Below are 15,073 nucleotides of genomic sequence, written 5' to 3' on the forward strand. Positions count from 1 at the left end.
AGTGAAAATCACATGTGTAAAATGTTAACATTTGAGGAAATCTGGGTAAAGAGTGTTCATGAATTAACTGAAATTATTTTAAGATAAAAAGCTTTTTGTTTCTTTTTTTATTGATTGATTTAAGAGAGAAAGAGAAAAAGAAACATTGCTTTGTTGTTCCCTTATTTTGTGCATCACTGGTTGCTTCTTGAATGTGTCCTGACAGGAGATGGAACCTACAATCTTGGCATGTCTGCAACCTGCACACTGAGCTACCCGGGAAGGGCATAAAAAGCTTCTTAAAACGTAACACAAAGCCCAAGTGCATATAATTGTCTTTATTATCTACCATTTTTAATATGCATTGCTAGCTTGGTTTCTTTATTTTTGTTTTGTTATTGTTTGGGGGGTTTTAGGGATTCTTTTTGTCTGAGTAATCTGTAATGTGAGCAATCCTGTTGTTTCCTACATAACCTCTACCTCAACTAGTTCTTGCTGATTGTTCTACCATCTGATGGTGTGTTGCTGCCACCTAGCGCCATGTGTTTAAATGGTTTGCAAGACAGACACTGTTTTTATTTATTCATTCATTCATTCATTCATTCATTCATTCATTATTTTTTAATCCTCACCTGGGGATATTTTTCCCAGGTGAGGATTAAATTTTAGAGAGACTGGAAGAGATAGGGAAAGACAGAGAGAAATATCGATTGAGAGAAACACATCGATTGGTTGCCTCCTGCACGCCCCTGACCAGAGCCCCTGCCAAGAGATAGTGCCCCTGACCAAAAAGGAACCTGGGACACTTTGGTCCACAGGCCAGGGCTCTATCCACTGAGCCAAACCGGCTAGGGCCAGGATAGGCACTTTAATCTTTATTCTATACTCATCTTGATCCTGGGAGACTTTCCCAACTTTTTAAAAATTTCATTTTATTTTTTTTAGGTAGGAAGAGATTCAGATCTCTCCTACTGCTGCAAAACTGGTCTTTTAGCTCATCCTAGTGGCAAGAAAATTATATAAATGTACGGCATCTATAGACTTTCTCTGAGTTCTTGGTTTTAGAGCTAGAAAACAATGTTCTTATCTTGCCAAAAGAAACATGTTCACCAACAGCAAAATCCGATTCACCAAAATCAGAGTCACCAAAATCAGATTCACCAAAGATCCATGAAAGTCACAGCCCTGGAATTATCTTCCTAAATCACCCCTGTAATTGTCTGATACACAGAAGGCACTCATCCAATGAACAAATGTATCCTTGTTCTGTCACTAATGTCATTGTATGGATCTCCTTTAGGGCTAGGTTGCCTTTTCTATTCACAAATTTCCTTTTTCACATGGAGATTTATTTTTATAGAGAAATAAAATGATAAAAGCAAACTATTTACAGAAATACTGTAAAGTGTTTATATAGTGTCACCATGTATTCATGAAGTCTTCATTTTGTGCTCTTCTGGGAAAGCTTAATTATATTAATAGCAGCTTTTTATATTAAATTTAGGTCACACAATAAAAAAAACTTCCTTATCACTCTCATTCTTGATGTACCATTTATCACTTAACTCTATAGTATATCTTACTAATTCACAGCCTATCATACCAAGTATCTCTGAAGCATTACCGTGAAGTGCTGCCATTTAATTTCTTACCTTCTTGTAATTCACTGCCATTTTCCAAAGGCTTCTCTAACTCTCTTTCTGGTGTAGAGGCTGTGCTTTTTGATGATGAAATATCTGGAGGCGTATGTACCCTGTAGTATTCACCTAACCTCCCATAAGAAAAGTAATGGTTAGTATATTTGTCACATCAAGTACTAGAAAACCCACAAATGTTTGATTTCTTACCAGATTTATAACACATCTCCTTTATTGCTCTTTTTTCTTCAATTTCTTCAGGAGTCTTTGTCCATAAACTTGAAGCATCTATAAGATATATAATTTTAAAATTAAATCATCCCAAAGCCAAATAATCTGAAAATGTATTAACCAAGATGAAAAAGCCCACTGTTTTCATGGATAGATTACTATTTTGCTATTTTAATTTTTTAAATCAATAATTTGTAGACTGGAAAATATTTCTAATTTCTATATTTCACATATTAGAATCAGTCAAGAGAAAAGAAATGACTAATTATACATTATGTGTCTCGAGCTGGAGCTACAGATTCACATGCTGATATCGTGTTTGTTTGTTTAGAGGAAGATCCCGGTAAGGGAGACATGGAGCTACAGCCAACAAAAACAGAATATACACTGGGATGGCCTGTATACAGCTCACAGGAAGACACATTCCAAGCAAAGACAGTGGGAGTTTGATTTTCAGCATGTTTATCTTGTTTGTGCATTTATATTGGCAGCACAGTGCTGTGATAATGTGGGAGGAGTAGGATAGACTCAGATGAAAAAGAACTGAATTCTAACCTTGTTTATACCTTTGCGAGGATTGTTTGGGATAATGCAAAAGATAGAGCTTTATAAATTATAAACTGTACTGTGGATCTCTATAACGTTAAGGATTAAATGTGAAACCGATAGGTGTAATGAAATAAACAGATGGACACAGGCATATCAATGCTAAGTTACATATAAGTAAAATAAGTGAGCCCCGCCAGCGTGGCTCAGTGGTTGGGCATTGATCCATGAACCAAGAAGTCACGGTTCAATTCCCGGTCAGGACACATGCCCAGGTTGTGGGCTTGATCCCCAGTGCAGGGCGTGCAGGAGGCAGCCAATCAATGATTCTCTCTCATCACTGATGTTTCTATCTCTCTCCCTCTTCCTTTCTCTCTGAAATCAATGAAAATATATAAAAAATAGATAAAAAGGGTTTATTAAGCAAATGAGCATTGAAAACTCTTAAAACAATAAGTGATTAATATCCCTACAAGCAACTATACATATTTAAACAGGAAAACTGTCTCCCATCCCTCATACAACAAAAACCTTCCAATCCAAATAATAAGCATGTGTAGACATAAAACAAATTAGAACATAATGAATTTAGCATACTTATTAAATTTAAAGCTATTTTCTCATCAAAATATGCCTTATATATTACACTATATAACTCTAGAAGTAAAAAGATATGTGGAAAATATTATGAGGTTTTTTGAATATGCATTGTAAATCTGAGAAAAAGTTTACTAACCATTCTGCTCATTTACTTCTTCCTCTTCTTCCTCAAAGTTGGTTTTTAAAACTAAAGGATGGTGAATGGGTCGTGATATATTCTCCTGAGGTTTCAGGGGCTCCTGACTCTGGGTCAGGGGTGGAGTTCCTTCCTGAGTATCTTTTTGTAGTGTAATATCTACAGAGAAAATGCAACATTTCAGTCTTATCAAAATATATAATGATCAACCATTGTTCTCCTGATTAACTGTATATTTATGAAAAGGTTATTAAACTAACATAAAAAATCAACAGCCTAGATGGTGTGGAAAATATATTAATTCATACATATTAAATAGTAATTTAACCAAAAATTGGTATATCACACCCTTTTGGTATAAGTCAAAAGTGATCACAAGCATTACCATATTCTTACATTAGATCTGCAGGATAAGACTATAACTTAATTGATCACATTATGACAAATTAACAAAGTCAAGCTCACTTAAGGCATAACTTATGCTGACAGAGTTTGTGTGTCTTATTTGGAAGTAAGGAAAAACGATGCATTCGGATTTCTCTATTGGCTACACAGGAGTTAGACTAGCCAAAGCTCTATGTCATATTTAAATGTTCTCTGACCTTCATAACTAACCAGCAATTAATGAAAGTGGCTAGTGAATACATGTATTTTTTATAATTACTAAATCAACTTCCTTTGTTTTCTACACCAATATTTATCTAATCTGGCTAATTATCAGAGTCAACTAAAAAAAATTTTCAAAGCATCTTTTGGATCTCTGCTTTCTAAACTTCTGGTTCAGCAGGTCTGGATTAAGCTGGGAAATCTGATACTTATAATTTAACTCAGGTAAATTATAAAGGCAGCCAAGTTTGGAAACCACTGCTCCAAATCAATGATCATCTAATTGGGGTCCTGGGTCATGAGAAGGCTTACATATCTATTTTTATGCCAGAATCAAATGACCATGATTACTGTAGCTTTGTAGTAATTTCTAGATTTTGAAATCAAGTGTGAATTTTTCAATGTTATACTTTATTTTCCATATTGTTTTTACTATTCTGGGTCCCATGAACTTCCATATATATTTCAGAATCAGCTTATCAATTTCTGTAAATAGGTTGGGATTTTAATAAGGGTGGCATTGAATCTATAGGTCAAGTTAATCTATAGGTCTATAGGTCAAGTCAGTATTTTCATATTAACAATAAAGCCAATTTATAAACAATGGTTAGCATTTAATTTTTTTAAGTTTCATTAATTTTTTTCAAAATGTTTTATAATTTTTGCGCTTCTTTGTTAAAATAATTCATAAATATTTTTTTATTGTAAGTGAACTTTTTCACTTAGTTTATTTATTGATAGTATGTAGAAATATAATTATTGTATATTAATCTTGTAGCCTGCAATCTTTAGAACTTTCTAAATAAAAGATCATGCCATAAAGATAGTTTTACTTCTTCCTTTTCAATATGAATGCCTTTAATTGGTTTAATTATTAATTGTCCAATTCATCTGGATTGAATATAACTGGCAAGCATGAGCATCCTCATCTTGTTGCTGATCTTAGGGGAAAAGCTTTCAGTCTTCAGTATTAAGTATACTACAGGATATATACGAAAAATCCACAGCTATCAAATTGAGCAAGTTCCTTCCTATTCAGAACTTGTTTAGTGTTTTTATTATTATGAGACAATGTTGGCTTTGTCAAATGCTTTTTCTTCATCTATTATCATTAACATGTGTTTTTTGCCCTTTATTTTATTGATTTGGTGTATTGCATTGACGTTTTGAAGTTAGACCAATCTGTATGTCTGGGATAAGTCCTACTTGGTTATGTACTACAATCCTTTTTTAATGTTCTTTAATAGAGTTTGCTACAATTTTATTGAGTAAAACAAGGGTTATTTGAGCACAAGCACTACTATACCATAACAATTTGATAACTGAGAGGGCTACTAAGTGATTTAATAGGTGGGTAGTATATACATCTTGAATACACTAGGTGAAGGAATGATTCACGTGCAGGGCAGGACTGAGCAGGACCATGTGAGATTTGATCACGTTACTCAGAACAGCATACAATTTAAAAGTTATGGATTGCCATGGCCAGTGTGCCTCAGTGGTTAGGAGCATTAGCCCATGCACCAAAGGGTTGCAGGTTTGATTTCTGGTCAAGGTCTCATACCTGGGCTGTGGGTTCAATCCCGGGGCCCAGTTCAGGCTCATGTGGAGAGACAACCAATTAATGTCTCTCACACATCCATGTTTCTCTCTCCCCTCCCCCTCCCCCCCCCCCCCCGTCTCCTTTCCACTCTCTCTAAAAATCAATAAAAAAATATGTGAAGGAAGGAAGTGGAAATAGTTTTAGGAGAAGGAAAAATATTAATTTTAAAAAATTGTTTATTAAAATATTAGCCTTTTTAAATTGTGAAATATAGCACATATACAGGACAGTACACAAATCTTAAAAGGTGTAATGTAACAAACATCACAAAGCTAACACCTAAGTCAAGAAATAGCCTGTGTCCTCTCCAATTTATACCATTTACTTTTTTAAAAATATATTTTTATTGATTTCAGAGAGGAAGGGAGAGGGAGAGAGAAATAGAAACATCAATGATGAGAGAGAATCATTGTTTGGCTGCCTCCTACACACCCGCTACTGGGGATTGAGCCCAAAACCTGGGCATGTGCCCTTGGCTGAAATCAAACCCAGAACCCTTCAGTCTGCAAGCCGACATTCTATCCACTGAGCCAAACCAGCTAAGGCCAGTTTATACCACTTTCCTTCTCCATACCTATTATAGGTAATCACTTTGTGATTTTTTCTTCTAGTTTTATTAGTAGGTATGTGTCTATAAAAAATTAAAGTTTGATTTTGCTTAGTTTTGAACATTTTTTTAAATGGAAACAAACAGTATCTTCTTCTTTGTCTTCATGTAGTCAACATTATAACTCTGAGCTGCATCCTAGCCCTAAGTTATGCATAACTTTATCTTGATGAAATAATTTTAGATTGTTTTTCCAAACTGCTTGTTTCAACCTATATAATAACTAAAGTGCACAACAAATCCCAATGTTCTTTGTCTTTACCAACAGCTGGCAGATTTAAATGTTTTTGCTAGTAATGGGTGCATAATGATATATCAGTGGTTTTCAATTTTAATTTCTGTAATTACTAATAAATGATCACATTTTCATTTGTTGACTGACATTGGATCTCCTAATTTTCAACTGTCTGTCTGCTTTCTGCTCATTGTTCTATCACAGTGGTTCTCAACCAGAGACAATTTTAACCTGATTCCCCTAAGGAACACTTAGGAGTGGTTGGATATATTTTTGGTTATCACAACTGCAAAGAGTTGGTATCTAGGGGTAGATGCCAAAGATGCTGCTAAACATCCTACGATGCATAGGCTAGACACCCCCACGACAAAGTATTATCCAGCACAAAATGTCAATAGTGCCTTTCCTTTTGATTTTTCATCAAATATTGAGTCCAAGTCTTTTGGGGGGTCATATAAACGGCATGTACTACAATATCTTCTCCCATTCTGTGGCTTATCTTTCCACCCTTTTAATGAATACAAATTTTTATATTAATGGATCCAATTCATGCATCCTTTCTTGAATAGACAATATTTTTTGTGTCCGATCGCCTTCTGAAGCCTTGAAAGGTTGACCTTTCACATTTTGGTCTATGATCTACCTAGAATTGATTTTTATGTGTGGTGTGAGAGAATTTCATCCTTTCCCCCTTGCTCAGTCAGGCTACCTGTTACAAATCGAGTGTCTGTCTATGCAAGGAGTGTTCCAGATTTTCATTCTGTTCCATTTGTCAATTTGTTTGACTCAGCCAGCACTACACTGTCATGATCTTTATCACTTTAGAGGCCTTGGTATCTGGTTGAACAAGTCCTATAATTTTGGTTTCTTCCAGTAAGTCTTGACTATTCTTGCCTTTTTGAATTTCCAGATAAATTTTAGAACCTGTTTGAATTTGAGATTGTTGTTCTTATATTTTTTAAATAGATGATGGGTATCAAATCATTATGGTAATTCACAGGTTATTGGATGTATTTTAAAAAGTAATAAAAATTTTATTTTTACATTTTAGTATTGATAAAATGTTGGGAAGTACCTCCTTTGCAACTATTCAAATTTATGATGAAATGGTTTAGTTAATCAAAAATGTTTTAGAAGATAGATCATCAAAAATAAAGACCACTGCCCTAACTGGTTTGGCTCAGTGGATAGAGCATCAGCCTGCGGACTGAAGGGTCGATTCCAGCCAAGGTCATGTACCTTGGCTGCGGGCACATCCCCAAAAGGAGGTGTGCAGGAGGCAGCTGATCGATGTTCCTCTCTCATTGATGTTTCTAACTCTCTCTCTCCCTCCCTTCCTCTCTGTGAAAAATCAATAAAATATATTTTAAAAAATTAAAAAAATAAAGACCACTGATGATTACACCTTTCCATTCAGTGCATTAAAATATTTGTCAGAAGGAGAATGTTATAGGATGAAAAAGACAACACATTTAATGACCAGAAACTATCCAGTTAGAAATACAAAGTAGATTAATTCAGGTGAATTACTTGGTAATCAAATAATGCAAAAAAAATTTTTCTCACACAGTAGTTAAGTTTTACTTCTCCATAATGGTTAAATCAGTGATGTGCTAACAGTTTTGCTACATATTTTTATACCTTTGTTGATTTGTGGTAACTTTTCCATGAGACCTTAAATACCAATGACCTTTGCATCATTTGTTTGTTTTGTTTTGTGAGACAGTTTTAGAGTCAGACAGTAATGTATTTTAATTGAGGAACTGCCAATTATGAGATGTGTTATTTTGCATGAGATACTTAGCTCCTTTAGTCTCAGTTTACCCATTTATAATGGGAACACTAACTATTTTGCAGGGTTTTGTAATGAGTAATAAAATTAGGCATGCAAAGTGTCCACAATAGTGCTGCCACATAGAAAATGCTTAATACAGGACATTATTTGAAAACACTAAAATGAGATTTTCCCATTTCTGATAATGCTACTTTGTTTTTTAAAAATCATAATTAAAATTTCAATCGAGATTTTTCCAAAAAGCAAGTCTGTGGAGGCCTCAGATGCAACTAACAAATGGTAGGACTAGAGAACTAATATTTGAGTACCTGCCATTATTACCATTACTAGAGGCCCAGTGCACAAAAATTTGTGCACTCAGGGTGGGTCCATCAGCCCGGCCTCTGCCCTCTTGCAGTCTGGGACACCTCGGGGGATGTCCATTTGCTGGCTTACGCCCGCTCCCTGGGGGATTAGGCCCAAGCTGGCAGTCAGACATCCCTCTGGCAGCCTGGCAGCCCTCGGGGGATGTCCACTTACCAGCAGGGAGCAGACCTAAGCTGCAGTCAGACATCTTTAGTGCTGCTGAGGAGGCAGGAGAGGCTCCCACCACCACCACTGTGCTGGCAGCCATCAGCCTGGCTTGTGGCTGAGCAGAGCTCCCCCTGTGGAATGCACTGACCACCAGGGGACAGCTTCTGCATTGAGCATCTGCCCCCTGGTGGTCAGTGTGTGTCATAGTGACCAGTCTTTTCCAGTCATTCTGCTATTAGGGTCAATTTGCATATTACACTTTTATTATATAGGATAGAGGCCTGGTGCACGGGTGGGGGCCAGCTGGTTTACCCTTCAGGTGTCCTGGATCAGGGTGGGGTACCGCTGGGGTGCCTGGCTAGCCTGGATGAGGGGCTGATGGGTATTTGCAGGCTGGTCACACCCCCTTCAGGGTGGGGATCTCCACTGGGGTGCCTGGCCAGCCTGGGTGAGGGGCTAATGGCCGTGTTCAGGCTGGCCACACTTCCTTTAGGGTTAGGGGGTCCCCACTGGGGTGCCTGGCCAGTCTGGGTGAGGGGCTGAGGGCCATTTTCAGGCTGGCCAAGCTCCCTGGCAACGGAAGCTCCCAGCCTCTCCTTTTTTTCTTTTTTTTTTTATTCTGGGATTTATTTACCTTCTATAATTGAAACTTTGTAGCCTTGAGTGGAGCTCAGAGCTGGCCAGGGCAGGCGGGCGGGAAGCTTGGCTTCCTCCATCGCCAGGGGCAACCCAAGCCTCCAGCTCACTCTAGCTCTGTTGCCACGGCCGGCTAAAAGCAGGTATCTGGGGTTTATTTAACTTCTATAATTGAAACTTTGTTGCCTTGAGTGGAGCTCAGAGACTGCTGCAGCAGACGGGAAGCTTGGCTTCCTCCATCACTGGGGCAATCAAGCCTCCTGCTTGCTCCAGCTCTGTGGCTGCTGGCCGCCATCTTGGTTGGGTTAATTTGCATATAGTCACTCTGATTGGCTGGTGGGCGTGGCTTAAGGCACAGCGAAGGTACAGTCAATTTGCATGTTTGTCTTTTATTAGTGTAGATTATTATTACTAGAGGCCCATTGCACAAAGATTCACGCAATAGGCCTTCCTTCCCCTGGCCACTGGCACCAATTTTCCTCAGGCACCCAGGACCCAGACCTTTGGTCCGGCCACAGCAGCAAGGCTTGGCTTCTCCGCTCCAGCTGCAGTGGAGAAGCCAAGCCTCTTCAGTCTTCAGTCATCTTAAGTCTTCAGTTGTCTTCAGTCTTCAGTCATCTTCAGTCTTTGCTCTGTTCCTGCATATGCAAATTAACTGCCATTTTGTTGGGTTAATTTGCATACTTATCCTGATTGGCTGGTGGGCGTAGCAGAGTGACATCAATTTGCATGTTTCTCTTTTATTAGTGTAGATTACTGAAAGTATTACAGATGCCCCCCAACTTCCCCCATTTGCCCCCTCCACCCAACCCTTGTTCCACCCCAGGCCTTCATCATACTATTGACTATGTCCATGGGCTGTGCATGTATGCATATATGTTCTTTGGTTAATCTCTTCCAGTCCCCCATATCCCTCTTCCCTCTGAGATCTGTCAGCCTGTTCCATACATCTTTTGTTTCTGGATCTATTTTGCTTTTCCATTCATCATGTTCATTAGATTCCACATATAATTGAGATCATGTGATATTTGTCTTCCTCTGACTGGCTTATTTCACTTACTATCTTTCTCCCCCTCTTCCTTCCTCTCCAAAATCAATAAAAACATAAAAAATAAAATAAAATAAAGTGGCCATATAGTTGGCCAAGGCATCTCTCTAAGACACTGACTTAGAATAAATGAGAATCAAATAGCCCATTCAATTGTTCATGATAGAATAACATGGCAATTAACCAAGGAGATGAATAATTGCTCTAATGTGTCAGCTACTGTGTTTTGAACAAACTGTCCCCTAGCAAAATTTGGAAAGTTCATTAAGACGAACAGTTATCCTGAGTACACTAACCTCTAACAGATGTCATGGCAGAGATAAAAAGTACCTACCATACTTGCAAAGAAAATATAAAATGTACTCAGAAATACCTAACTACTTTTCATAATTATAGCAAATATCAGCTGATTTATGTTTTCTTAGCACTATCATTTGGTTTAGCTGCTATTTTCTTTTAAACTTGTAGATGATAACCAGAGGGATTAGGCCTCTTTTTTAAATGTCTGGTTTAGCAACATTTAAATGAAGTCTCTTTCAAAAGCGTCCCAAACTTTTTAAAATTTCCTAGCAGGTTAAAATTTAAATTGCAAAAAGACTGACAGGCAGTTTTATACTTTTAGACAAAAAAATGCAGAACTGTTGATAATTGCAGTTGGTGTTTAAAGGCAGCATACAACAGCAAATCAACTAATGAAAAATTGCTTTTGGCAAACACTTCCTTCTGTAAGAGCACAGCTGGTGGCTTAGATAGCATTGCTGGGGCTCCAACTCACCCACTTAGTATGGACCACGTGATGAGTCTTAATTCATTGACCAGAGGCCTTAGAAATTATCACAAGTTACACATTTAAATGTCTAAATTTTATCCTATTTTAACCTGAAAAAAATTACACATAAATTGAGCTATGCAATGTGAATCGATACTTTATTATTGTTGTCATAATCCTACCCTAAATTTATCAATCACATGCATTTACTAAAACACAAAAAGGTAGATTTCAACAAATGTACAGTTTTATAAAGTAATCTTTGAGGTCAGAAGATTTATGGTCTCAGTTTTGATTAACATGGACCTTGGTGAATAGGTGCTCCTGGAAATATTGTAGGAAATATTAGGTCTACAAAAGATCAAACTATAATTTTTGAGGTATTGAAATATTTCCAAAATGAACTGATGATATGGCAATTCAATACATAATTCTACCGGCTTGGTAGTTTTCCTTCAGTCTAGGAATTGAACCTGCTTTCCTAGAGCACTGAAATGTGTTGCAACAGAGGGAAAGTAGCTGGCCGCTTAACACAAATACAGAGATGGGCAACAGTAGTTTTACAGTTGTAATACAAAAATGAATAAATAATAATACAAGAATAAACTCTATGTTTTGCAAACCCACAACTGCAAACCTACTTTTGCCCACCTCTGTACATACTGTTCAGAACTTTCTAGGGTAGAATTGGCCACTATGTGATAGGTAATTCAAAGTTCCTTTAGTAGGTGCTTGGGATTCATCAGTGAACCAAAGGAAGAGGTTGGCTCTTACGGAACATTCATTCTAAAGGGAGGAGTCAGACAACAAACATTAGACATAGAAAACAAAGTATATTATATTGTATCTGAAAAAAATTATAAGGAATATGGCAAAAATAAAGTACAGCAAGGCCAGGAAGATTGGAAATGTATAGGGAGGAAGTAGGAAGGCTGATTACATTTCAAAAAGAGTGTCCAGAATACACCTATTAAAAGGTTATATTTGACTAAGGCTTTGACACGGTAAAGGAATTAACCATAAAGCTAGTGATAGAAGAGGATTTCATGCAAAGACCCTAAAGCAGGAGCATGCTAACATGCTCTAGGAAAAAGCAAGGAAGCTAGGGTGGTTGGAGCAGAGTGAGCAAGTAGAAGAGTTGTGGGAGATAAATTCGGAGAGGTAACAGAGCACTAGATCAAGTAGAGTCATTTAAGCCTCCTTAAGAAATCCCCCAAGTACAGAATTCAGAGACCTTTAAGGTTGGTGAACATGTCCACATACCAGGAAAGTGGCATAACCCAACCCCACAGGAACAGAAGTTCCTGTGCTCCTGCCTTTTCAGACCTTGCCCGATGTATCTCTCCACCTAGCTGTTTATCTGTATCCTTTATAATATCCTCTATCTATACTAATAAAAGGGTAATATGCTGATTAAACAGGACATCTTCTGGACATCCTTCCTGACAAAGCCAGGCCTGGGAGAAGCCGCCCACCCGCAGCCCCTGGCACTAGCGCCTGCAGCTGTGGCCCAGAAGAAGTGAAGCTGAAGCCACCCGCCCGGGTGTGGGGCTGAGGCAGAGGTGGTTAGGGGCAATCAGGCAGGCAGGCAGGCGAGCGGTTAGGAGCCAGTGGTCCCGGATTGCAAGAAGGTGCAGGCCGGGCTGAGAAAAGCCCCCTCCCATGCACGAATTTTGTGCACTGGGCCTCTCATTATACAATAAACTGGTAATGGAAGTATGAGTTTCTGAGTTCTGTGAGCTATTCTAGCAAGCGATTCAATTCAAGGAGTGAAATCATGGGAGCCTCCAAGTTGTAGCCAGGTAAGTTGCGGGTAACCTAGGGGTCTACTACTTGCAATTGATATCTAAAGTTGGGGGTACTCTCTGGGCCAGTGTGGGTCAGTGGTTGAACATCGACTTATGAACCAGGAGATCACAGTTCGATTTCGATCAGGGCACATGCCCCAGTTACTGGCTGGATCCCCAGTAGGGGACATGCAAGAGGCAGCCGATCAATGATTTTCTCTCATCGTTGATGTTTCTATCTCTCTCTCTTCCTCTTCCTTCTTCTCTAAAAATATATTTTTTTAAAAAACAAACATTAAAATAAAGTTAGCTCATTAAGACCTCTGTTTGAGGTCTTTGCTAATTCTGATTATCATCAAAATAAAATTGAATTGTAGGATACTCAGCTGATGTCACAGAGAATTGTTTGGTGTAGCGGGGGCAAACACTCGTCTGGTGTTAGAAGTGTTGTGAGTATGCCAGTAGGGTAAGAGTGAAGGAAAAACACAGAAGTGCTTTTTTCCCCCTAAACAAACTGACATAAATGGGGCCAATCACTTTGTAGATGCAAAACTACCATCCCAGTAGATTACCTTTCAGCAGTGATCCATCCATCCCCCATCCGTCTATCTATCTATACATCCAGTTTTACTGAGCATCTGTGCTCTAGATACTGTGTAAAGCATTGGTAAGGGAACTAGTTATGATCCCCATCCTTATAATGTTTACAGTTTAGTAAGAGAAACACTGGCTGGTCAAGCTATTACATGTGTGATGAAAATAATGAGAATTTTCCAGAAGACTATAACAGGGAGACTTAATTTCTCGTATCCATTTGCCAAGGATTATCTGAAGCCAAATTTTCACATCACAAGGACTGATACCCTGTAGGCTTGTTTCTAGAACTATTCCATCAGGAGCATGTCATGGTCACAGCAAGAGAGCAACATCGGGGAAACCTGACACCGTCAATGTCTTAAGCAAGGTTCTTGCCATTCACTGTTTTAGGGGCTGGCGTCTTCTGAATCCCCTGAAAGTAGAGCAAGGTTCACCACATAATAGAACCTCAGTATCATTGGGTTGGATTAAATTGTGCTACAGGTTTTGCAGCATTTTCTCTACCACTGAAGTCTTAGGAAGAACCATATATATAGCTGCTCTTCTGGAAGCAGATGTGTGCAAAACAGAGCATGCCCTTGCTCTTCCTACCTATCAGGGGTTCCTACACATTCGAGGGGACAGCGGTGAGGCTATGACCTCTGAGCTTGGCTCCAGTTGTGTCATGCTTGCGGAGACACCGTTTCCTTCTACCTAGTGAGGTCAGTGGTCATCTCACTTTTCAGATGAGTAAAATCCACTTTAGATACACAGTCACAGAAAGTTTAATTTGCTTTGTTCACTTCCTTTATCGTGTTAGCTACTTGATGACTCATTCTAACTTCATCTCATGATTCTTGATAGAATCCTCCGAAATCATCCATTGGCTATTAAACCACATTACTCATCTTGTCATACTTTACTTAATGTGTTATTCTCTGCTGCTACTCCAAGACCAGATTATAGTATGCTATGTTTATGTTATTCAAAACATATACTCACTGCTACTTGGTGGCAAAAATAATCCATTGATATTTCGAGGTTTGCTGTGATAAAAGATACAACTGATCTTCACACAGCCAAGAGGTTGAGTTTCCCAGAAGCATGAAATACTGCAGTTTTGCTAAACAAAAAAGGTGGAGAAATGTAATGATCAGATGTGATAAAAAAATACCATGAGCTACAATACAATATGAGAAAAACTATTACAATTACTGATACAGGATACTGTGTGTGTTTCCTGGCTTTCAGTGTTTTTAAGCTCTGCTCTTTAAAAGATGCAATGGAGCCCAACTGGCGTGGCTCAGTGGTTGAGCGTGGACCTATGAACCAGGAGGTCATGGTTCAATTCTTGGTCGCAGCCGATTAATGATTCTCTCTCATCATTGATGTTCTCTCTCTCTCCCTCTCCTTTCCTCTCTGAAATCAATAAAAATATATTTTAAAAAAATAAAAGATGCAATGAATATTCCTAAAACATACTCCCCCATTTTTCTATGATTTTAAATTAAGCAAAATGCAAAATGCCTAAAATTAAGTAGTGGAAAAATATATATGTTCTATTGTTTTATAAGAGTATAAATACTATTGAAGGGAAATCTTTTTAACAAACAATGATGCTAAGTAATTCTACCTGCATTTCCATGTGTCTAAATCTGCAAAGTGGATTTAGACATTTTCCCTCTCTCCATAATGAGCACACAGTGTCACTGCCAAGGGCCTTTTCACAGTGTCGAAATCGGCACTGGGAACCCTGAAAGAAAAAAAGT

At 38.2% G+C, this 15,073-nt stretch overlaps 1 protein-coding gene across 2 annotated transcripts in view; it reads right to left on the minus strand.

Annotated features, from left to right (window-relative positions):
• The window catches only part of CUNH12orf50 (chromosome unknown C12orf50 homolog), a 30,441-nt gene that overhangs the window by 12,932 nt on the left and 2,436 nt on the right, over positions 1–15,073 (minus strand). The window contains exons 2-6 of one of the 2 annotated variants that reach the window (XM_070407601.1): positions 14,938–15,057; positions 14,307–14,427; positions 3,130–3,288; positions 1,827–1,904; positions 1,632–1,745 (exon numbers count right to left, since the gene is read on the minus strand). In XM_070407601.1, coding sequence (XP_070263702.1) covers positions 1,632–1,745; positions 1,827–1,904; positions 3,130–3,288; positions 14,307–14,427; positions 14,938–15,057 — 592 coding nt within the window. Of the gene's footprint in view, positions 1–1,631; positions 1,746–1,826; positions 1,905–3,129; positions 3,289–14,306; positions 14,428–14,937; positions 15,058–15,073 lie in introns of those variants that run through there. The other variant, XM_070407602.1, reaches the window with a different exon arrangement.

Source organism: Myotis yumanensis, unplaced genomic scaffold (genome assembly GCF_028538775.1).
Source record: "Myotis yumanensis isolate MYYU_CA2020_CCGP unplaced genomic scaffold, mMyoYum1.0.hap1 SCAF_3, whole genome shotgun sequence".
In the NCBI taxonomy this organism is placed as follows: domain Eukaryota; kingdom Metazoa; phylum Chordata; class Mammalia; order Chiroptera; family Vespertilionidae; genus Myotis; species Myotis yumanensis.